Source organism: Chinchilla lanigera, unplaced genomic scaffold (assembly GCF_000276665.1).
Source record: "Chinchilla lanigera isolate Chin_1 unplaced genomic scaffold, ChiLan1.0 scaffold00087, whole genome shotgun sequence".
Lineage (NCBI taxonomy): Eukaryota > Metazoa > Chordata > Mammalia > Rodentia > Chinchillidae > Chinchilla > Chinchilla lanigera.
In genome coordinates, this window is record NW_004955488.1 from 4,486,631 (window position 1) to 4,509,902 (window position 23,272).

General features: G+C 37.9%; 1 protein-coding gene across 3 annotated transcripts in view; it reads left to right on the plus strand.

Moving 5' to 3' along the window:
- The window catches only part of Adgrb3 (adhesion G protein-coupled receptor B3), a 705,185-nt gene extending 682,772 nt beyond the window's left edge, over positions 1 to 22,413 (plus strand). For all 3 annotated transcript variants that reach the window (XM_005404463.2, XM_005404464.2, XM_005404465.2), the window contains 3 exons: positions 5,938 to 5,973; positions 15,362 to 15,466; positions 21,603 to 22,413. In XM_005404463.2, coding sequence (XP_005404520.1) covers positions 5,938 to 5,973; positions 15,362 to 15,466; positions 21,603 to 21,791 — 330 coding nt within the window. In that variant the 3' untranslated portion in view covers positions 21,792 to 22,413. The remainder of the gene's footprint in view (positions 1 to 5,937; positions 5,974 to 15,361; positions 15,467 to 21,602) is intronic.
- Positions 22,414 to 23,272: the final 859 nt, after the last annotated feature.

Sequence of the window (23,272 nt, forward strand, 5' to 3'; positions counted from 1 at the left end):
GTATAGCTCTCAACACAATGATTTTAAAGGGTAAATATTTTAGCGACAATATCGTTTCACTGGTGCCTCCCTTCTAGCTGTTGTAAGGATCAAATTATACAACGTACATGAAAACCCTTTGGAAATTGTACAGAGCACTTCGGATGTAAGGTTGTGTTAGTATTATGTCATTACTGCCATGCCTTGAATTTCTGCAAAGAAGCTTGAATGCCATGTTAAATCGATGTTCAGGATGTTAGACAAAACGCTACATCCTCACTTGGGAGCTGGAAGACTGTCACTAACAGAGACCATCATAAAATTGACCATGTGTAGCAATAACTTCTTTTCTATGTATATCTATATTTTTTTCTCATTAGGTTTGGTGAAAGGAAAGCTTTCCCTTCTTTATTCTTTTGTTTTTGCTCCTAGATCAGGGGATTTTGGCTTTGTATGTATGCATACCAGCAAAATTAGCGTGGACAAAAGTCATTTCAGACAATTAGTTATTCCCAGACTTCATTGGCACAACAATTTTTAATGGAGTTGCTATCAAAGCTTTCTCCTTGTGACTGAGTTCATTATTCACCCTGTAATAGAAACTTTTAATGACAATCATATCGCCCCTCATTTGTCAGTGAAATTTATTACTTGCTGTGACTCTTCTAGTGTCTTATTCAGCTTAATTTGCTGTGACACAAACAATGAAGTATCCCCTCTGAGAAATTATCTATCATTTTAGAGAAGCTGGACATGGAAAGTGGCTTCTATGCCTGTTCTCACTCCTCAGAGCAGCCTGATCCAGGACTGCATGTTTTCACTTTTAAGTCCTCCTAAAGAATTTCCCCCTCTGGGCCAGGGATGTAGCTCAGCAGCATACTGCCTGCCCAGCAAGTGCGAAGTTGTGAGTTCTATTCCTGGTACCAAAAAAAATATGCACTAACAAAAGAATTTCCCCCTCCATCAGCGATAAGCCTTCCTTCCTGTGAATTGTCTTCTTCTCTTTAGCTCACTCAATCTTTTTGTAATGGTTTCCTTTGTGCATTTAGTTCATTTGCTTATCCAGATTCTCCCAGGGTACTCTGGAGAAATGCAACAACCAAAGCAAAGGTCGCCTTCTTTTGAAATGTCTCTGTCTGCCATACAGCAGCTCCTTCCATCCTCCAGCAGTAATTATGTGGTCTACAATTGTGCCATACCCTCTGCTAGAGGCTGGGCATAGGAAAGTGATTAAGATAGGCATGAATCCTACCCCGAGGATAATGAACTCTGTGGAGAGACAGACAATTGACCGTTACACAAAACAAAAGAGCAATTTAAAAGCTGTGTGCTGTGCTTGCCGGTGATAATATTGGAATGTGAGAGAAAGACTTCCTTAGATCTAGTGATCTGGTAAGCATTTGGAAGTGTAACATACCCTAAAAAATAAAGTTGAAAAGGATCATGACTTGTAAGGAACTGAAAGGTAAGGGAATGTTTTAAGCCAAAGAAACTGCAAGTGCTGAGTCCCGAGGTAGGCAAGAACTTGACATACTCTCATCTGATGAGAAAGCCTGTGTAGCTACAGAATGGCCTCTTACAATGAAGAAAGAATAACAAGAAGATTTGGCCAGACCTTATAAAGCAATGGAAATGAATGAGGTTCAGTTAAGCAAAAGGTCGCCATGGTCAGTTATCCATCTTATCTGTCCAGCTACCCACCAGTCAGCCATTATCTTAGTGGCTATGAAGAGAAAGGTTAGGGACCAGGTACTGTCGAAATGCTGGAGCAGATAGTCAGAGAACTACTACAGGCTTCCTGACAAGAGATGTGAGTACTTTTCACAGTGGTAGAAGTATAGATGAAATGAGTGGGCAGATGGAGATATATTTCAGAGATTGAACACAGAACAAGTGCTTGTAGATTTAATATGGAAGATAAAGGACTAGAAAGATGTAGGTGACTCCTAAGTCTTTCGCCTGGCTAACTACATAGCCAGCATACTCCTTGATGGGAGAGACATGAGAAAGAAAACAATTTGCGGGGGGGTCTTAAAAGATGATATTTAAAACTGTGGAAATGAATTATGTTATCCAGGAGAGCATATGGGAAAGAAGAAATCCAGCAACTCAGCATTTAGAAAGCAGGGATATGAGAAAGAACCGACAGAGACTTGAAAATGAGCTGCAGTAAATGAAAGGCAGGAAAAAAGGAGGAAAAAAGAAGCTGAGAGATGATGAGTGTTTTAATGAGGAAGTTATTAACTTCCAGAAACTTCTAAGAGTCCAATATGATGAGGATGGAAATTGACCTTGGTATTTAACCAAATGGTGTTCATTAGAGGTCTTTGAAGAGAGAAATTTTAATGGAGTAGTAAGAACAGAATACAAGTTGAGGTGAGTATTAAATGAGAAATTAGGAAGAAGAAATAGAATATAGAAACACTATCTACATGAAAGAAAGTTATTTGTTTCAAGTTATTTGAGAAATTAGGGATTTGTAGAAAGAAGAATTCATGCCATCATAAATATTTTAGTGTTCCACTGACTTATTTTAAATTTATGTGTGGCATTTTCCTTATCACCTGATCAGAAAAATTGTTAGGGCTAGATCACTTTTTTTAGTTTTTCTCATTTTAAAAGCATATAACCATTATTTCTAACCACTTTCATAGCATTACAGTAGTGTTCCCCAGAGCTCAGAGGACATTTGAACAAACATGGAAGTCAGTCATGACTTTCAGCAATCTTCAGTTCGTGAAAGACTTTCCAGTACACTGCATGTATAGGAAAAGATGAAACAGACCCATGTGAACAGAAGTGGACATTCTGATTCTTTACAATACAAATTTCCCAATGTCAGATAATTCTTTAAAATCAGCTAGATTTTGCCCTGGGAGAGTCTGCAGGTAGAAAAGTCTGCTATTATTTAGTATTGTAACATGGTATGTAAGCCATCTCCAGTAATGATTTTTAATCTATTTTACACAGATTCTCTGTGAAATAAATATCTGCTTCAAAATACAGTTGACATGTAAAAGTTAAACTACTTGACCTTACTTTATGCTTAGAAAGCATCTCAGTCCCTTTATTGCCCATCTTGGGCTGCCTGGGTCATTCAGTGTTATCCTTTGGAAGTTTGAGGAACAATCTTCAAAAGATCACAGGCATCTTGACTGCAGAATAGGATCCTGTTTCACAAAACAGATAGTGAGGGACAGTGGAGACGGTGCTGGATTTAGAGTCAAACGATCTGAATTTGAATCCCAGCTCTTTTACTTACCACCTATGTGAAGTGTGCAAGTTATTTTACCTCTGCTGGTCCTCTGCTTGACTCATTCATAAAGTGAGGATAATAAATATTTTCCCCAAACATCCCACAGGGTATCTAGCAAAAGATTGAGACAGTCTTTCAGTACTAGGAAGATAGGAGTAACGTTACTCAAATTGCATCTCCTTTGGACTCTAAATGTCTGTCACATTTTCCCTATGCTCTAGTTTTTAAGTCCTCTTTGCTTTATTTCTACCCCCTCTCTATCTCCTCTACCATCATTAAGCTCCTGCAATTCAAATCTGTTTGCTTCAGTGTTCATCTCTTCATCTAATCCTTCCAGATTGCCAGGTCTGCTGTGCCCTTATGTTAAAATTTAATTTTAATAAAAGTGAATGTGTCTGCATGTGTGTGTGTGAGACAGAGACAGAGAGCACTATTTGTAGCACTGTATCAATTTTCCTTTCCACACTACACACCAACATGGATGATTTCTCTGCTCAGATGCAGCATCTCTCTGATATTCTGCTACATTCCCATCTTTTGTTCTTGCTCTTATAATGCAGACCCTTTCGCAGTATGTATCCAACATGGTTTACAATTCCTAGGCAACACAGCCTTGCCTTCTGAAATGAGCAGGGTGACATATGGCTCTTAGCACCTTTGGCAACGGGGAACCCCTTGGTGCCTGTCGCAGAAGGCCCCCCAATTCTTCTAGCTAACTGAGCCTTTTAAGTAAGATTTCACTATGTAATTTTCAAATGGAATGCAAACCTCATGACTAATGTCTTAATAATAATTGCCTAAAGCTAAGTGTTTTCGTGCTTGAATTTTGCGGTAGAGAGAAAGATTTTTGCTTAACACATGTGTACAAAAGGCCCCTGCTGAGTCACTGTGCCAAGAAGCAACGCCTCCGAGAGCAGTGTGGAGACACTGACATTCCAAGCAGCACAGTGAGGGAAGAGTGGTGCAGTGCACTGGAGCCTGATTTTCATACAACACAGTTAGATAACAGTAGTAGCAGGAAGATGGCAAAGGAGGGCTGGCTCACGTCACCAGGGTGGTGTTGGGGGAAAGGAGCAAATGAAATCAACACCCTGAGCTTTCACTGAATGAATCGATCTCTTCTCAGCTCTCTGTTCAATTGCACTGGCAGGCTGGATGCTAAACGTAGGCATCTTCACCAAAAGAAAATTATTTCAAAACTTCACTTTTATTCACAAAAAACTAAAGCTTTCATTTATTTTTACTTTTAATTAATTAATTAATTAATTTTGTCTTTTTGAGACAGGGTCTCACTGCAGTTCAGGCTGGCCTTGGGCTCCCTTTGTAGCTCAGGCTGGTCTCAAAGTCACAGTGATCCTCCTGCCTTGGCTTCCGGAGTGCTGGGATTACAGGCGTGTGCCACCACACCCGGCCAAAGCTTTCTTTTGACATATCATCTTCTGTTTATTGAAACACACTTTGAGGAGTAGTTCTGGTTTTACAGTGACAATTTTAACTTGACCTGCAGGCATGTAATCATAGTTTTCAATAAAGTACATGAATGTTTTTCTGTGTCTCACATTCAGCAGTTGCATTGGAGAGTAGAGTCTCCCACCTGTTGGGGTGTGGTTCCCCGTTAAGTCAGTGAGGGTCAGATGGTAGGTGCTGAGATGGGAGCAGGGAGGAAGATAAAGTAGAACTTTGCCAAAAGGCTTACGTACCCTCCAACTGTCTAAATGTTACTCATTTTAGGTATTTATTCATTCTTCTTATGTTTCATCTCCACTCTAAGAAAAAAATAAATCAAAATTAAATTAAAAACTATATTAGAAATTTGCTTTGTTCTCTCAAAGTTTGGAGAGCTTTTCACACATTTAACAGACATCTCCCTCTACATCTCCTCGACTCCAAGAACCACTGGGTTCCTCAAACAGATGCTAAGAATCCCTTCCTCATACTAATATCATAAAATCATATCATCACATGAGATGGCATTAATTTCATTTTAATCATGTTTCCTGAGACTAACAGGCCTTCTGCCTAATTACTTTATTTCATTACTGTGTGTTTATCCATAACTAGATTTGGAAAGTCTTCAACAGATTTGGAGCCATAGAGGCATGTTGCTGGAGTGTGGGATATTTGTTGTTTGCATTACAGAATTAAAATAAATACTTTAATTCTTAGGGCCAGCAATTAGAAGGAATTTTATATTGTGGAGGGGCAATGTGTGAGGTAGATGTACATGAAGCTTGGGCTTAGGCAGAAGCTCGGTAGAATTGGTGCAAATGAAGTTAAAGTTGGATAGAATTGGTGAGGCTTCATTTGTGGTACTGGTTACTTAGGTCTCCGGGTGCCTAGATTATCTTTTGGATAAAACCCTTAATCTTCTGTGTCTGTAAAGTAAGAGTGAAATGTTTGTATGACTTTTTGCAGGAAACTTCTCTCCTTACTGAAAAAAATATGGTTAAGAGGTCAAGATGAAAAATATTCTATATTATTAACATGCTTCAATATTAAAGGAAGTTGAAGGTGAAAATGGAATAATATAGTTGGAATATTTTGAAATCATAAAAATCAGAAAATGTTTCTTATATGAAAGAGAGATTTGTAACACAAATAAGCAGGATTATCTTTAATGAAAATAATGATTTTTCATTTTGTTTGAATCACTAAACATAACTTTATTGATTTTCTCCTTCTTTTTAAAAAAACTCTAACAGAGAAGAAAATCACGATATTCAGACCTTGACTTTGAGGTAAGTGTTCATGAATTATTTTTTAATGTTTTTGACCCAAAATTGATAATTACTTAATGTATTACTTTATGCAGCTATATGGGTCTACTACTAGGTTTAATTAAATAAGTCAAAATTTTAAATTTGGATCTGTGCGCTTCAGATAGCTACAGACAAAGACTTCAAAGTTCTACTGACTTATAGTGTGTGCTGACCTGAGTTCCTTTGGATAGGTAAGGGGTCTGTTTTATGAATGCTAAGATAAGTGGGCAGTGGTGGGAGTTGAACTTGGTCAAAGCTCTGCTAGTTTCTTGATTTTTATACTGAAGATGGTTTTCTTGCCTTTTCATCAGTGACTACCTGGAGAAGTCCTATGAGGATGCCTAGGCTCATTAGGGAAGCTTTGCTTTGTGCTCTGACTCCGGCAGTTTAGCTTCTCTGTGGTACATTCAGAGTCATTCTTCCAGTAGGAGGTGTTTGTTCAATGTACTCCTGTGTTTCGTAAATGTCTTTTCGCAGATATAAACAAGATGAAGAGTTCCATTTTCCAGTTTACACTGAATTTATATTGACGCTGTAATATTGATGTTGGAAGTTACTAAAATCATACCATTTAAGCAGCTTATTTAAGCACAAATTTAATGTTGTGTAAGCATCACATAAAATGCACTTACGCTTCTTGATAATTGAATATGATTCATAGCCTGCTGACATAATTGGATATAATATAGTGTAAATTTCTCCAGCATATTTGTACCCTTGTGGTTCATCCATAGAACTCAATACTCTTAACTGATATTTTCAAAATTACAGAAGCCTCCTGGAACATGGAATTTCCTAATTCAATCCTCTCCTTTATGTAGATGACTGTTGTAGGTCTACAATGTACAGTGTGTATCAAATGTGAGACTTACTTGCTTTTATTACCACAATGGTAAACAAGGGCTCCATCCTGAAGAGTCCAAGGAAAAATATTTTCAGTAATAATTCAAACTAAAAGATAAATCTGACGGCACTGTTTAAGTAGCTTAGGATGCAGCTCCATTGTGGTAAGCCGGCATGGAATATATATTTCATTGTGTCCTATGTTTTTAGCATAAAAGCCTGACTATTACCAACTCCAATGAAATTACTCAGTAATTTTCACTTTTAGAAACTTCAGTGCCTTTTAAGGAACAGATACTTTAGGGCTTTCTTTTTCTATTAATGCTTTGGGTATCCAAAATAGAGGCCATCCCTTTGTGCGTGTGTGTGTGTGTGTGTGTGTGTGTGTGTGTTTGTTTTGTTAGTACAAAGGAAAAGAGGTACAGATCAACCCACTAGGGATCAGTGACAAAATACACAAAAACTCTAGATCTAAAATTAAACTTTAATGCAACCATCCAGTTATCTAATTACAGGCAGTAAAAGAAAATCTTGATACCCTGCAACAGGGAGCATTAGACAAACTATCCTTTTTACTGGAGCGGGAGGGTCTGTTTGCTATGGCAGCTACTAGCAGAGTCCTTAGGCTGATACTTCTTGCGTAGTATTCCACACATTAAACCAGAGCATGAACAAAATATTTGCTAACAATGGAAAAGTGTTGAAATGTTGCAACTCAAGAACCCAGACATTTGTTCTTGGATTATTATAGCTATTGCACACTGCCCCAGGCATCAGAATGTGTGCTTTGAGACACTACCATTTGTTTATCAACTACCACTACTCCCCTTAGTCCCATATGCTATTACAGGAATGTGACAGATATCTCAGAGTCTGTTCAGAAAAATTATTACCAGAGTTAAACACAGATACAATTTATATTTTATGGATGGCCCTTGAAGAAGAGTCTAGGTCCTCATCCACTTAAATTCAGGCTGAATTAACTGAATTTGTGTCAAGATCCCTGACATTCTTCCACTCCCAGCTGACTGTACCAGAAGATGACTAACTTAGACATCTTGCCAGGGAGAGACTGCCTTGTGCACTCTTGTAAGCATCTTCGCTTCAGGCCTTAAACCTAATACACTCCCCAGAGGTTACATGCAATAATAATATTCTGTCAGCTCATATAGTCATAAAACTTTTGTGGCTAATTAGCGTGATGCCTGGAGAAAAGCCCTTTTATGTAGCCAGTCTTCAGGGTAACTCTGCACTCCTGGAATAAATAGTCCTAAAATGGTGAAATACTAATTCTTGCTTTCTGGAAATTATACAGAAAAATGCCATAGTGATCTTCCTGTGCTGTGTGACCAAATGCCATACTGAAGTGTGTTCCCAGCTTCAAGCAGAGCTCCTGATTTATAGTGAATGTTGCACAGATTTTGGTTGAATGAGTGATTTTTTTAAAAAGACTAAATTACTTTTCAATCCAGATTGCTTTAACAAAGAGTTGTTAACCACTATACCCGAGTTAATGCATAGAGCAGGGTAGAAAACGAACAGCTGGGGAGGCGGCACCTCAAAGATAGCCACATTTGACTTGAAAAGACAGCCATGTCAAATATAACTCAAGGAGGTTATAAATGGCAGGTGGGAATTTCAGGAGGAGGAAGAGACATGGGAGTTGGCTAATGTGTGGCACGCTCAAAAAAAAAAAAAAAAGATTCAAGTCAAAATTCACTTAAACTCAGAGGAATTAGAGAATAGACAGAGAGGTAAATTTAGAATCCATGCCTTGTACCCTAGGAGGACAAGCTTGCTCTGAAAAGCTGTTATAATCTAAGATTTAGAAAGACGAATGTGTCAGTAATGGGGAGGATAGATTGTATCCTATCCAAAAGATAGGAAAAGGGGAACCTGAAATACAAATTGGCAGTGGGTAACGTATGAAAGCGGTAATAAAAGGTCATCTCATGGAGGTGGTAGAGTAGAAAAAGTGGTAAAATGACCCTGTAGGTAGAATTGGAAGCATTTAGTCCTTCACTGAGCGGAGACTGAAAGAGCAGGAAAAATGATGATTGTGTATTTTGAGATTGAGTTTCTGAGAGCACCAGTAGGAAAACCAAAGAATCAAGGGGCATCTCATCTAGTTTAGATGAGTTTGCTTCAATACATTGGTGTTAAGGTGTCTAATATGATGTTAAATAGGAATTATTAGGCAGGTTACTTAAATTATCTGTCTTGGGTTGAAACAAAGCTCAAGGAATTCCTATAAATACAACTGTAGATGCCTATTTAGAAACTATGATAGATAACAGTGTCTAATTCACGTTAAAAATGGAGGGATCAGGAGATAATTAATTTTTAAAATTTTTCTCTTCCCAAAATACAGAGCTTTGTCACATTCTTCCCTTGGAATCTGTGGCATTTGAAATGTGATGTCTTTGTGAAATTTCTGATAAGGCCCTGGCACCGACTAAATGCATGTTTCCCCCACTAGGGGCGCAGTGATGTGTGGCTGGGGATACAGCTCAGTGGCACACTGCTTGTCTGGAAAGTACAAGATCAGGAGGTCGATTCCCACTACAAAAAAAAAAAAAAAAAAAATGCAAACTAATTGTGGTCCATCTCCACAGGGGTTTCAATTTCCACTGGAAAAATTAGGGGGACCTAATTAAGTAAGATCAAGTATATTATATTAATTATCACTTCAAGCACAGCGAAACTTGACACACAGATAAAATTTTTATTGATGCCTAAATGTAAAGCCTAAGATTTCCTTAAGAACTGTCTTGTTCATAATAGGCACCTCTCTCCTTTGTCCTTGACGCCTAGCAACAGGTGCACCCCATTAGGCCACCAGGACACCTTCAGAAGGCACTTTGGAGGGCAAAAAGTTGGAGCAACTACTCAATTGAAACTGTTGCAAAATCATACATTTATAGCCAGGTTAACTGTAGATTGACAATGACAACATAAAAATTATACTACTCATTTGGTTTTTCTCTGACCCTTTTATAGTTTAAGGCTTACATGCATATGTATTCAAGCAGAAACATATTTGAAACATGGACACTATAGTGTCAGGAATCATTCATGTTGGTCTTATGCCAAAGGAATCTAAGTCAATCCTCTCTTACAGTACAGCTTTAAGACTAGTCGTCAAGCCGGGCGTGGTGGCACACGCCTGTAATCCCAGCACTCTGGAGGTTGAGGTAAGGAGGATCATTGCAAGTTCGAGACCAGCCTGGGCTACAAAGTGACCTCAAGGCCAGCCTGAACTGCATAGCAAGACCCTGTCTCAAAAAAGACCAAAAAAAACTAGTCGTCATTCTACAATGTGCATTTTTTCCCTGAGAGAAGTGTTGACATTCATTTAAAATCAGTATTCAAAAGGTCACTCTGGAGAGAGGATTCATATGGAAAGCTGTAATGAAGCAAAATAATCACGAGTTTATCCCAGTGGTATGACAGTGGCAGTGTAGGTGTATACAGTTCAGAGGATGGGAGAGGTGATTCATTCTAAAGTCCTTTACATACATAATTTTTAAGCTCTGTGTTCCAAAGTTCATAATTAAGAGGTTCTCCAGCATTCTCTAACAACTTACCTTAGCCACTAAGAGTCTGTCCTCAGTAATGTGTGTTTTATCTGTAATTCAGGTTTAAGCCCAACTCTATGATTCACACTCCTGAGTTTAAAAGTGAAAATTTAAAAACGAGTTGTCCCAAGCCCACCCCTAGGTCCTTTAAAAACCACTTCTGTGGAAGATGAAGGCCTACAATTTAGTCAGCATGAGGAGGCAGAGATTCTATCTGGGGCCATTAAACTGAACCTTCTTTGCATGGGGAAGACCTCTTTTATAGAAGAAAAGAAAAATATGCAATATCCACAGAGTTCATAGGCTTATCACAGAGGGTACCTAGCACCTCCGAGCCTGTTCTGTCTCATTTTCCATCTGAACAGGGCATAATCATAAACCTGAGTAGTCTAAGGAGAGTGGTTTCTGAATCTATTTGACACAGCCTACAAAGTAGCCTGCAAAGCTGACCTGGGATTCTGGAAGGATTTAGCTCTCTCAGCACTCATCTGAGGTTGTGAAACTTAGCCTCTCTGAGCTGCCGTTCCTAAGTCAGGAACACGAAGATGATGACTCCCACCTTGCAGGCTTATTATAAGGATTAAGACAGATAATAATGGCTGTCATCTCTTAAGAGCCTCTGATCAGTGTGATCCTGTGATACATGCCTTATGTCCTTTTTAAAATCTTCATGATAATGCTGTAAGTTAAGTCTGATTGCTAAAACTGAGACCAAGGGAAGATTGGATTTTATGCTTAAGACTACACTACTCAAAAGTGATGGAGCTGAGCTCTCAATATACAATGTCAAGATCTAACTGACTTGGCATGTTTCAAGTATTTAAAGAGTCTAAGAGAGTACCTAGAGTACAATATATATCTCAGACATTCAAGTTTTTCCTTTCTATTTGAAGTATATGAAAACACTTCACAATTTACCACTTTTTCTCTACTATAACAATGAAAGGGTTAAAAAGACTATCTCCTGAATTATGCAATGTGAATTGAAAGAAAAGAGTCCTCTGAAATAAGCTGCTAAGGTGAGAATCTCCTCATGCATTTAGCTTGGTAGTCTTCTTGGGATAGGATTTCATACATAACTTCAAACAAACTGCTAAATGATGTTAATCTGAATGGAAAGAAATAATAGCACGCACTTTCCTTTGTTGTCAAGATACCTACGATATTTGATGGGCAGGGTAGTGAAAGGACCTTGAATTCTACAGATATTGCCAGCCAGAATGTATTTCACTTATGGAAATAGAAAATACATGTGTGTGACCTTTTTATCATCCTTACAAGATTTTAGAAAACCCACATTTAAATTGGGTTTTCCACAGAAGTCAGTTTCTTTGGGAAACAGAATGCTTAAATCACACACGCACGCAAGGAAAAAGTAAGCACAAATCTTAGGATTAAGTAAAGATTCAAAACCAGTTGTTGAGGTGGACAAATAAGATTTACAAGAATGAAACTGTCTAAGTGGTTAAGGCAGAAGGCATCACCAAAGGCAGGAGCTCCACAAATAAAAATGTATAAGTAAATAAATGCAGGGAAGAAACCTTTCATGCTTGTGAAAACTTAAACCATAGCAAAGGTTTGATCTCAGAGTACTGGTAGGTTGGAAATTACCCAATATTCACTGTGAAGGTGGTATTATTGATAGAACCTGCCTCATTATGAAGGCTGCAAGACATACTCAAGTCTACAGACAAAGGGAATTGTACATGAAAAACCAAACTGAGCCCAGGTCAGAGATGTGACTTGTGAATTGTCACTCTAATGGGCTAGTTCTGCCAGAATCCCAGGCTATCATTACTATGGTGATTTCTGGCAGTGCCTAATTGACAATTGTGAATTAGAATGATTATCTGGCAGAATATATTTGTGATTATTTTTTTAAGTAGGAAGGGCTCCATATTTTAGCATCCAAATTTTCACTTGCTTCCTTATTCATTTGAGGATCCTTGAGTTTTATCATTGGGAATAGCTTTCATGAACTTAAGTGAAATATTTCAGAATGCTTTTTGGTTACATAACATGGGTAACAATTGTAACCTTGTATTTTTCATGTATATATTTTAGTATGTCCTAGTGATCCAACTCCTCAAAGTAAAATCCATCCAATTCAGAATCAGTACTGCTTATTTGATCAGAATGTGATCATAGAACCTCTAATCAGTTAATGTATCTTCTTTTCCCATGGAACATAGTTGACCCTTGCTTTGTATCATAAACATACTTTATATAATAGAGGTTATTGGCTGCAAAAAATTCATGAAGTGACTTTGTTAACAAACAAAAGAGCTTTGTTGGAAGCATGTGGAATAATTCAGCTCTTGGCCAGGGACAGTAGGGACTTTGATTGGCATTTCCAGAAACATAGGAAATGAAAACACACCCCAAACAAAGTCAGGTCCTTCTCAAGAGATGAAGGTCAAATGAAGATTGCATAGAAAACAAACATCAGATGCCCATCTCAAACTAAGAGTACTTGGCTTTGATATAGAGAGCTTGGAAATCTTATTGAGGAAATTCAGGAATAGGATTAAAATTGAACTAGAAATCCTCCTGAATTATAGAATATGGAAATCCTCTGAATTATAGAAAATGGAAGAGAGAACAGACCAAAAAAGATCATGGAATAACTAATTTAAGAATTTTCAGGGGCTGGGGATATAGCTCAGTGTTATAGGCGCCTGCCTGACAAGTGCAATAGTCCTGAGTTCGTTTCCTGGTACCAGAACAAAAAAGAATTTTCAACTCAAGTTCATAGTCATATATGTAAAAATTTATGGATTGCTTTATTTGCACTTATCATAACAATTTATCACTCCTATAGCAGAATCATGTTTTCTTTATCACAGCCATAAACTTTTTATTTGAATTATTATGCAATTAATGCATATCTCCTGTTAGACTTTTAGCTACTAGAGGCTAATAATTTATTCATATTTTCCATTATTGTTACCCTGATATGTGGTAGGATATTGAGTGTTGATAAATACTGAGTGACATAATGACAGATCCCTATAGAAATGTCAGCAGTGTAACATCATTCCTAGTGCACAATAGGAGAAACTAACTCTGCGTAGTAAGATCCATTACTATGAAAATATAGTTTGTTTGTTAGAGGCAGGAGCTGGTATCTAGCAATAAACCTTTTTTTTTTTTTAAAGTATGCCTTGTGACAGAAATCTATATTATACTAAGTATCTCAGGACCTGGAGCAGCATAAAAGCTCCAATTTCCTCAGGGACAGAATATACTGAATTACATTTGCCAAAGTCACCAAATCTCTCCATTGAATCGCTTATGCAAATCCTCCCTCTCATAAATCTCCATCAGCCACCACTAGTCAGATTATGTTTGCCTGGTGTTTCTCTGTAAATCCTGCATGTCTGTTCCATGTACTCTACTCGAAACTGATAGGAAATTAATCACTCTACAACTGCTTGCTGTGTTTCATGTCTCTGTCATGCATAATGGTGCCACGTGCACATCCTCAACCACCTGATGCTTCAACAGCCAGCTCTTAGAGACAAAGAGTACAAACATAGAAATCGGTTATCGCAAGACTTAAAATGGCAGAATTCTCTTGCATAATGTAGATTAGTGAAAATAGAAGAAATTAGCCTGACAACGAACTGCCTAGATACATAGTCATTAAATATAGGAAATTAAAGATTGCATAGGAGAGAGTAGGCTTTTGTAATGTGTTAAAGATTCAATTTGCCTTTGTCATTTGCTCTTTTTTCCTTTAAGAAAGTACCGTATTCACTAAAAGTGTCTTTTTATAAGAAAATTGAACTTTATGATTTTCCTCCAAAGATATATTTCTTTTTCCAAACAAATCCTTACTTTCAAAAATATTGGTTACTGAAAACAATGCATCAGATGCTCAGATCATAGCTTCAGTGTAACTATCACATACCTATGCAAGCCACATGAGCAAATGGTGAGTTCTGAAGCATGTGCTTTAAAGTGCTGTAAAATCTTATATGAACAAGAAGGTATCTAGTTTTGGGTAATCATTAGATTACTGATATACAACTTTAAAAAATCAAAAGTGACCGAGACATTTTCTCCTTTAAAACAGCACTTGTAAATACAAGAAATTTAGTTTATGTAGTCTGACTCTTTGTTAGTATTCTGTTAAATGCTCAGCCCATGGTACTTACCCCAAGATCATTTTTACTTATGACTCATTTGCTGAGTTATGATGAAGTTAGCAGAAAAGGATATAACCAGGAGTGAGGGGTATGAACATATTTGTATCTGTGATTTTAGAAGCCCTTACCACACAGCTGATGCTGTGCCTGTTAATTGTTAAGATTCTGTACCACCTCGTTAACAAATATATGCAACCTGTGGGTCAGATTTTACTTCTGCAAAGCTCAATCGTTATTCACTTGGAAAGTGCAAGTTTTAGATCCAACACATATTGAAGACGCTTTAGTACTCTGAGTCAGCCTTAATGGCATGCACTGGGATCTGGTAGCTCCTTTAGTACAGCCAGCTAGGATTTTAGTGTTTATAGAGATAAAACATAAAAAAGTAATATTTCCCACAATGAGCATCAGGGAATCAGGTACTGTACAAGTCCAAAATTTTAAAACATGTTTAAAATATTGTAACAATTTTTGTAAAACAGATTTAACTTTTGAGAGATGAAAATCTTACCCAAGAATGATCACTATATTTTTAATGTACTCGCAAGGAAAAAAAAAAAACCCTCTAATTTCTGGTAGTCTTGTAGGTGGAAGAAAAAGTCTGTTCTTCCTTTTCAAGAAATGCTGAATAGGAAACAAGGATCTGGTGCATGTCATTCACATTTGTCTTGTCTTTTGGGACTCCTGGTTCCTGCCAAACTTGGTTTTCTTTACTATCAAGCAAAGCTATTAGACCTCTTCTTAAAAATATACAAGTTAAATTAAGCATGAGAACCATCCTGTCCTCTTTTGCAGAAGGTCATGCATACAAGGAAGAGGCATATGGAGCTGTTTCAGGAGCTAAATCAGAAATTTCAGACTTTGGACAGATTTCGGGACATACCAAATACAAGCAGTATGGTGAGTTTGCTCTACTCTGTCAGTGCCTGGCACCTACGAGACCCATGTGATGTCTGGGGCTCTTAATCCTCTTGAGAATATAAGTCCAGTATAGGTAGAAAAAGAATAAGCCCCCAAAAGGTACTTTAGAAAGGTTATTAAGAGACAAATCAGGAGTAGCAGAATCTCTCAGAATTTATTTATATTTCAAATTCTCTAATTTATAATTTTTTATTAAAATTAGTTATCAAATTGTGCTAGCTTCATCCAGCTATTTTATCATCAGAGGTAAAGTTCAGTTCATTAAAATATCTGAAGAGTTGGCTAAACTTTTTCCATTTTCATTTGAATACCTGCCATTTTAAGGCCATAAAATATAATTATCTTATAAATAAGAATTTGTCACCGGCAATCAAAGTGGTAGGTTTTTATATCCCAGAGAGTCACATGTTGTGTGATAAGAGTTTTGGTACACATATCAATATCAGGGATTTTGGTTGTTGATCCCATTGTAACCATTTTGTTCTCATTCATTTACACTACTGTATGCATCTCTTTCAACCCTCACAGCAATTTTAAAAGCAAGCGACAGGCAAAGAACCTGAGGTGTAGTCATAAGAGACAGGTGGGGATCAGCCCCATGTCACACCAGCTGGGCTGCACTCCATGTTTAATGTCTTTGCCCACTCTTTGCACCCCTTGTGTGCTGCAGTCCTCTTCCACTAAGCAAGGAAGGAAGGGAGAATGAGGAGGGGAGTGAAGAGAGGGGAGAGAAAGAAAAAGAAAATAAGGAAAGAAAGAAAGAGGGAGAAAAAAGAAAGAGAAAAAGAAAAGAAAGAAAGAAAGAAAGAAAGAAAGAAAGAAAGAAAGAAAAAAGAGAAAGAGAGAAAGAAGGAAGAGAGAGAAGAAAAAGAAAAAAGAAAGAGAAGGAAAATAGAAAAAGAAAGGGAAAGAAGGAAGAGAGAGAAGAGAAAGAAAGAAGAAAGAAAGAAGGAAGACAGAAAAAGAAAGGGAAAGAAGGAAGAGAGAAAGATAGAAAGAAGAAAGAAAGAAAGAAAGAAAGAAAGAAAGAAAGAAAGAAAGAAAGAAAGAAAGAAAAAGAAAGAAAAGGAAGGAAGAGAGGAAGGAAGGAAGGAAGGAAGGAAGGAAGGAAGGAAGGAAGGAAGGAAGGAAGGAGAGAGAGAAGAAAGAGAAAGGAAAGGAAGGGAAGGGATGGGAAAGAAAAGGAGGCATAAATATTACTCTAAATACATGATGTTTGATCCAGCTCTAATGATTCATCCACCTGAATTGTGTGAGTCTTAAGCCCAGCTCCCTGACCAGGAAAATTAGCTCATGAAAAGCTGATGAGCAAAAATGCCCATAGCCTTTATGTTTTCCCCTCATTGTGCTCAGTACTAGCACATTGCTGGTCATGGTAGGTTATCAGTGAATGGTTTCCCTGGATTTCTTGATGGCTCTGATATCACAACCTGTGTTTATCAGATGAAAGTTGTAAGAATACTCTACACTTGAACTCTTCGTTGGTCTCTAAGTATTCCATGAGCATATCAATCTACTTTTCTCCGTAAAGCATAACTTTGCATTATTTGTTTTCCCACACAATGCCTAAGCACCTACTAGATATATCATGTATAATGAGTGCTTCTTTCTCATCTACGTCTCCTAACATTAAGCCATCAATTTTTAGCTAGCAGGCAAATGAGAATTACGCCATTGAGATTAGGCCTAAACACATTAGCTACTCATTTTAGAATACTGAATGCCAACATTGAAATAAATTGAAGAAACTACATTTGTTTAAAAAAAAGGTGGGGGAGGGCTTGTTTACAAATCTAAAAGGCTATGCAAGAGATACAGCTGGCTGATGGCTGTGATATGATTGTAATTTCCACTTGTTATACAGTCTGGGTATTAAATCATTAGTGACACGAATATCCGTATCTCAGTTTCCTGACAACCAAAGTAGTCTGCTAATTACACCACATACCTGTGGCAGCATGCCCTTTCTAGAAGAGATTTGTAAATATTTACCATTTGGGAGATTATGAGTAGGGAGAATAGAGTTGTCACTGCTACTTGACTATTGTCTGAATATCTCAGAACAGGAAAAACATCAGAATTCCTTCTTCGGTTTTGATTAATAATGAACATGGGGATTCATTGTCGTTAATTCAGTCACATAATTTGTAATGCCACATTGTTAATGAAAAATTACAAAATTGGATGGAGAAAGACACTTAAAATATCTCATAGTATTTTTCCTTTTTGGTGCAGGGGTCTGCTAATTCATAACAGTTGATGATGGTAATTATCTCAAATAATAGAATTTGGATAATCAAAGGAAAACCAAAATACCACTTAGTCCATTTTCCTGCTTCTGAACAGGAAAACATTTAAATCACACTAGAAGAGAATAAATAAGCACTGTTAAATGATGGGCAAAGAAGCAACTCTTGCACCTTTGGTGTGTCTCACAGACCATCCCTTGCCAAGTCTCTTCCCCCCATGTAACTTCTCCAGATTCTGGCATGGACACACTTTCTTTTGGTTTGTCGCTAAATATTTGGTAGATTAGAAAGCAAAAGGAAAAGAATGCAAGGAGGAAAAAGACGCAGAAGAAAGAGAAGCAATAAAGCAGAAAAGGATGAAGAAAGAAGGAGAAGAATTACAACAGGAAAGGCGGTGGGCAGAGGGAGGGACAGCCAGCACCTCCTGGACCCATGACCCATGAGAAAAGGCAGAGGCAACCTGCCACGTTATGGGCAGCTCGGTATCCACCTACTGACGCATTCTCAGAGCAAATGAGCATTGCTGGAAACTTCGTGCATGTTGTCTCAGAGAATTTGTAATTACTTGGCTTTTAACACACAGACTTCAGCTTAACTACATCTCCTCTGCTCTGTATTTGAGCTCAAACAACAATCAAGAGGACTCTTCTAACTGCCACTGAATTTTCTAGCGTTAGATTCGGGCGTCCACTACAGCCTGTCTTGGCCTCTGCAGCTCTGATGCGAAATCAGTGCTTCCTTATGAACTAACAGAACCTTTCCAAAAGTCAATAAGCCATGTGCTGACAGTAACGTTCTGAATCTACATATTTAGACAGAGCTTAGAATTGGCCACTTAATTTATGTATCTATGATGTTTGATCTTCAAAATATAAAAAATAGAGGAATCACATCTGTTCTAGTAGGGGCCCTGTAGTTTTCAATGGAGCCTATATTTTTCATGCAGATGAATAAACACTTCATATACCTTGAATCCTTTCAGGGTTGAACTCAATTGGACTTTCTGTCAAACTAGACCTGGAAAACTCCTTTCACAGCTCTTGTATGAGACAGGCCAAGTCTGCTCTGTGACTTGACTCAGGAGAATCCATACCAATGAACCTTTCAGCTGATGGTTGATGATTGAAGCCAATGTCTGCCCCAAACCTTCCATGATTTCCTGTTGCTTACAAAATAAACTCCAAATTCTATTCAAAACGCTTCACAGTCAACCTTTCAGTTCACCTTCTCCTTGTGTGTTTTGTCCCCTAGTATTCTTTTTCATACCAACTAAAATAAACAAGTCCCTATTCTTATCACTTCCCCATCTCCACACTTGGGGTTTTTCAGTGTTCTGGTATGCCTGTTCAGCCACTAAATCGCCAGCAACACATGCGTCTTACGCCTAATCCCATCCTTCTATGCCAGGCCAAATGTCACCTTCCCAACAAAGGATCATTACTCACTGTGAAAGACAATCATCTCTTTGTCCTCCTTTGAACTCCCATAATGATCCATTTTCTGGGTCTTAGATGCAAGTATATCTTTTATATTTTCATTTAACAATAAATACCTTGTATTCTAAGTATGATTACTAAATAGTGAACATGTATAGGATTCTGCAGGTATTATTCTAGGGCTCCTTACTGTTTTATAACTTTTGCAGTTCTACAAAGCAAGTCTTAATACACACATTTTGCCGGCTCCTTTGGCCCACAATACAAAGCATAGTGTTGTTTGCAGATATTCAAATTGAGAGTCAGAGAAATTGAATGAATTGCTTAAGGTCATATCCATATGAAACGGAAGAACTGGAATTTGGGTGTGCATGTATCAGGCTTTAAATCTTTCCTCGTAGGCACTGCTGCTTTCCTATAACTGACTTACTGCTTTATCCCCTCTGGTGCCTAATACAATGCCCAGCACAGAACAGCTAATAAATAAATACTAGCTAGAGGGAATCAGAGCAGGAGGGGAAAAAAAAGGATAGGCAATGAGGAATGACAAGACTGTGGTTTATGAGACTTTAGGATGTTAGACTAAAGCAGTATTAATCCCCTAAGCATATCCTAAAAGCTAACTTTTTATTATATCTGTACTGTTGGCTGTTTTTTCTTTGATTTCATAAACAGGAGTAACAAACCTGAAAACAACTAATGCATTGAAGTGATTTATATTCCAGTTATGGGAAATATTTCTGTAAGTTGTTTCTATAACCTACAGCCTGAGATGATGTTGAATATACTGAGTAGAATCCAGATACTAATTCAAGTATCTGTCTTGTTTTACCTGATAATGTATTATAATTGGTGGAAGGACAGATTTGGGGAGAGGGAAGACACTTTCAAATGCTATTGTATCTTCATTAAACATAAGTTTCTATAGTGAAAAATGAGAATACAATTGGAATGTTAGATTTTTGAGCCATTTTAAGATTTCTTCACTAGAAATCAAAGACTAGTAGAAGTTAAAAGGTAGTATTTTCTAAGAGGAAAACTTCTTTAAGGCTTGATTGGTTTGTTGGGATAACATTAAAAGTATACAATTTTTAGTGAAGTAGATTTATATTGTCTCTGTGACAGATTATTAATTCCAGTGAATCTCTGTGAAAAGTGACAACTTTTACTTGGCATTTCCTCTTGTAATAATTCATAAATTCAGCTTTTAGCCAATACATACTTAAATATCCATCAAGTTACCCACTTGTGTATTAGTGTTTTAGTTTAACTTTTTTTTTCCCCTAGGGAGCTTTCAGACATAACTTACTTCTTACTCTTTAATGGTACTCAGCTTATTTTAACCTATTCAAAGTCTGCTGTGCAGAAGTCAAAACACAAAGAAAACCTGCTGTAATGACACGTACCTGTCATCGCAGCACTCCGGGAGACTGAAGTGGGAGGATCACAAATTCTACCCCAACGTAGGCAACTTGCGAGACTCTGCCTTGAAATTAAATAAATAAATAAGAACTGGGGGTGTAGCTAGGTATGAAGGCCCTGGTCAGTTCCCAGTACCACACCAAAAAAAGATGTGTAGACGCTCGTTGCTAAATCTTACAAAATATCAGATGAGAGAGCCTAAACAGGAGGTTATTCATCTATTTTCTGAGCATCTGCAGGATGTCAGCTCTTCGTGAAGTCATAACCAGCAAATCCTGAATCTTCGCTAATGAGGGGAACTGTATTATCAGCGTCATCAGGGATAGTGGTCATGCAGTTTGAAAGGTACCTTTGAGCTTACGTTTCCACAAAACTGCAGTGTTTGAGGGGAAGAATGGATTTTGCTAACTTTTAGTGCCATGCACCTATACAGAATATTTTGGAGAATGTACAGGAAAAGAAAAAGAAAAGAAAAATCACAAGAGAACATCACAGCATAGAAGTGTTCCTAAAAGGATAAGCCTTGAGAAAATCCAAGCAAAGGTGATGATTTAAAAATTTTTATGATACTGCTAGGTGGAGTAACTTTTTAATGATTAAATGATATGTCTCACTAAATATCCTCACATTTGTTTGCTCACTACAGAATCTGCCACAACATGGAGTTTTGTACATTTCATCTTATTGGTGACTTAACCCTGCTTGCTGCCTGAACACGCAGGCATACTGACATTTCACTTGCTACCCAAGAAAAAACAGCATCTGCTTTGCCTTCCGTGGTGCTACTCACTCCCCTGCTCCCGCAAAATTGTGGCCTTACTCAGGGAAGATAGTCATCAGTCAATCAGTGAAAGAAAAAACAATCTCCTGCAGCTGGTCACAATTTCACATAGTTTCTGAATCACATAAACTGAGTTAAGCTTACAAACGCCGCTTTTTTCCTGGAAAGTTCAACAAGTAACAGCGCTGATCATTGAGTGTGTGACTGTCTTTCTCTCTCTCCTCCAGGAAAACCCAGCACCAAACAAGAATCCATGGGACACTTTCAAAGCCCCCAGTGAATACCAACATTACACCACAATCAATGTCTTAGACACAGAGGCAAAGGATGCTTTGGAACTGAGGCCGGCCGAGTGGGAAAAGTGTCTGAGTTTGCCTCTGGATGTGCAAGAGGGTGACTTTCAAACAGAAGTTTAAGAATATCAAATGAACTGAAGTGAAGACATGACATTTTAATGCATTGACATTTGAGACTTGGGACGCCTGACATTACTATCTGGACAGTGTGACTAGCCTAAGTCAGGACCTTCACGTGCCAAACGTCAGTGGTGTTTCCGTCTGGTGGCGTCTCCCTAATCTGGCGAGTGGAGAGGCGACCAGGTGTACAGTTCTGACCATCCTGTGTTGTAAGTACCCGTGGAATGGATTTGTAAGGTAATCTTTATAGATAAAACCTCAAGCAACGATTCATGTTGTAACCGCTTCATATGGTTTAGTTTTCAAAAAACTTCACCATGAAGCACAATGTATATATTTATGCAGTTTTTAAAGTTTATAACAGTCTGTTTGGCCATTACTACACTTTTTACTTTATAATATAAAAGCAAAGTTTTTGTCATTAAATGAATGTTTGTTGAGCTACATTCTTCATTGCTTTAAATGCAATAAAGTAATAATCTCACTTTTATATGAATAATATATTTCACATCTTTATTATTGCAGTTTTCTCTAGAAAGCTCGAAGTAGCTTTCTCTGCTGCAGCTGTGTATAAAATATTTAAAATGTTGTATGGTGTAAATAAACTTTTGTCTACATATCAGTTTTTTAGTGCATTTTATTTTGGATTTGTTGAACAGAAATTTACATATTTATAAAGTTTTTTTCAATATGGATACTGAAAATGTATTCACAGTTTTAATAGCATACTGTTATCCCTCCTTTGAGGCTAATGATTTCTCAAATGTAATAACAGGTTTGTATAGTGCTTCTGTATTTTCTACTTAAACACTCTGGAACAATGTACCATGTCAACGGGGCTTGTCAGAAATCTGCTGCCGCACTGCTCCTACATAAATATTATGGTTTTTCTTCTATCTTGAGGCAAAAAGACAACTAGCAGAAAACAGTAACCTGCCATACAGAAGATAATACAGGGAAAATGTGTTAGGGAAGTAAGTTTGCTGCATGTTCCAGAGAAGAGAAGAAACTATTCATACTATAATGCTTCATGGCATAAAAATGAACTTATTCAGGATTTAAATAAATCATATGCATATATTCTCCATCTGAAGGAGGAGAGTGACTATACTTGATGGAAAGTGTCTTTGTTTGAAAGTGGGGAGTCTGAGGTGAACGCACTGCACACACTCCCCAGTGTCACCTCTTGTGTGAAAGCCACTGTGGCACGCTCTCTCCCTACCTCAGGTACACAGTACACAAAATGCAGTAGGGAGGATTCCAGCGACTTCCTGCTCCTTCCAAGGGCTGGAGATTGCCTTTTCCATTGAGACAATTAAGAGAGTGGAAGGCAGATGGAGGGCCCTCAAAGTTTCTAGACTCTCGGTGGAGACCAGCTTCCCCTGACCCTGAGCTGTGTGGTCTCCTGGGGGCTGCCTGGCACTCCGAGGCCCTCGGGGACCAGGCACACAAGTTGTGAGTAGGGATATTGGTGCTTCGAC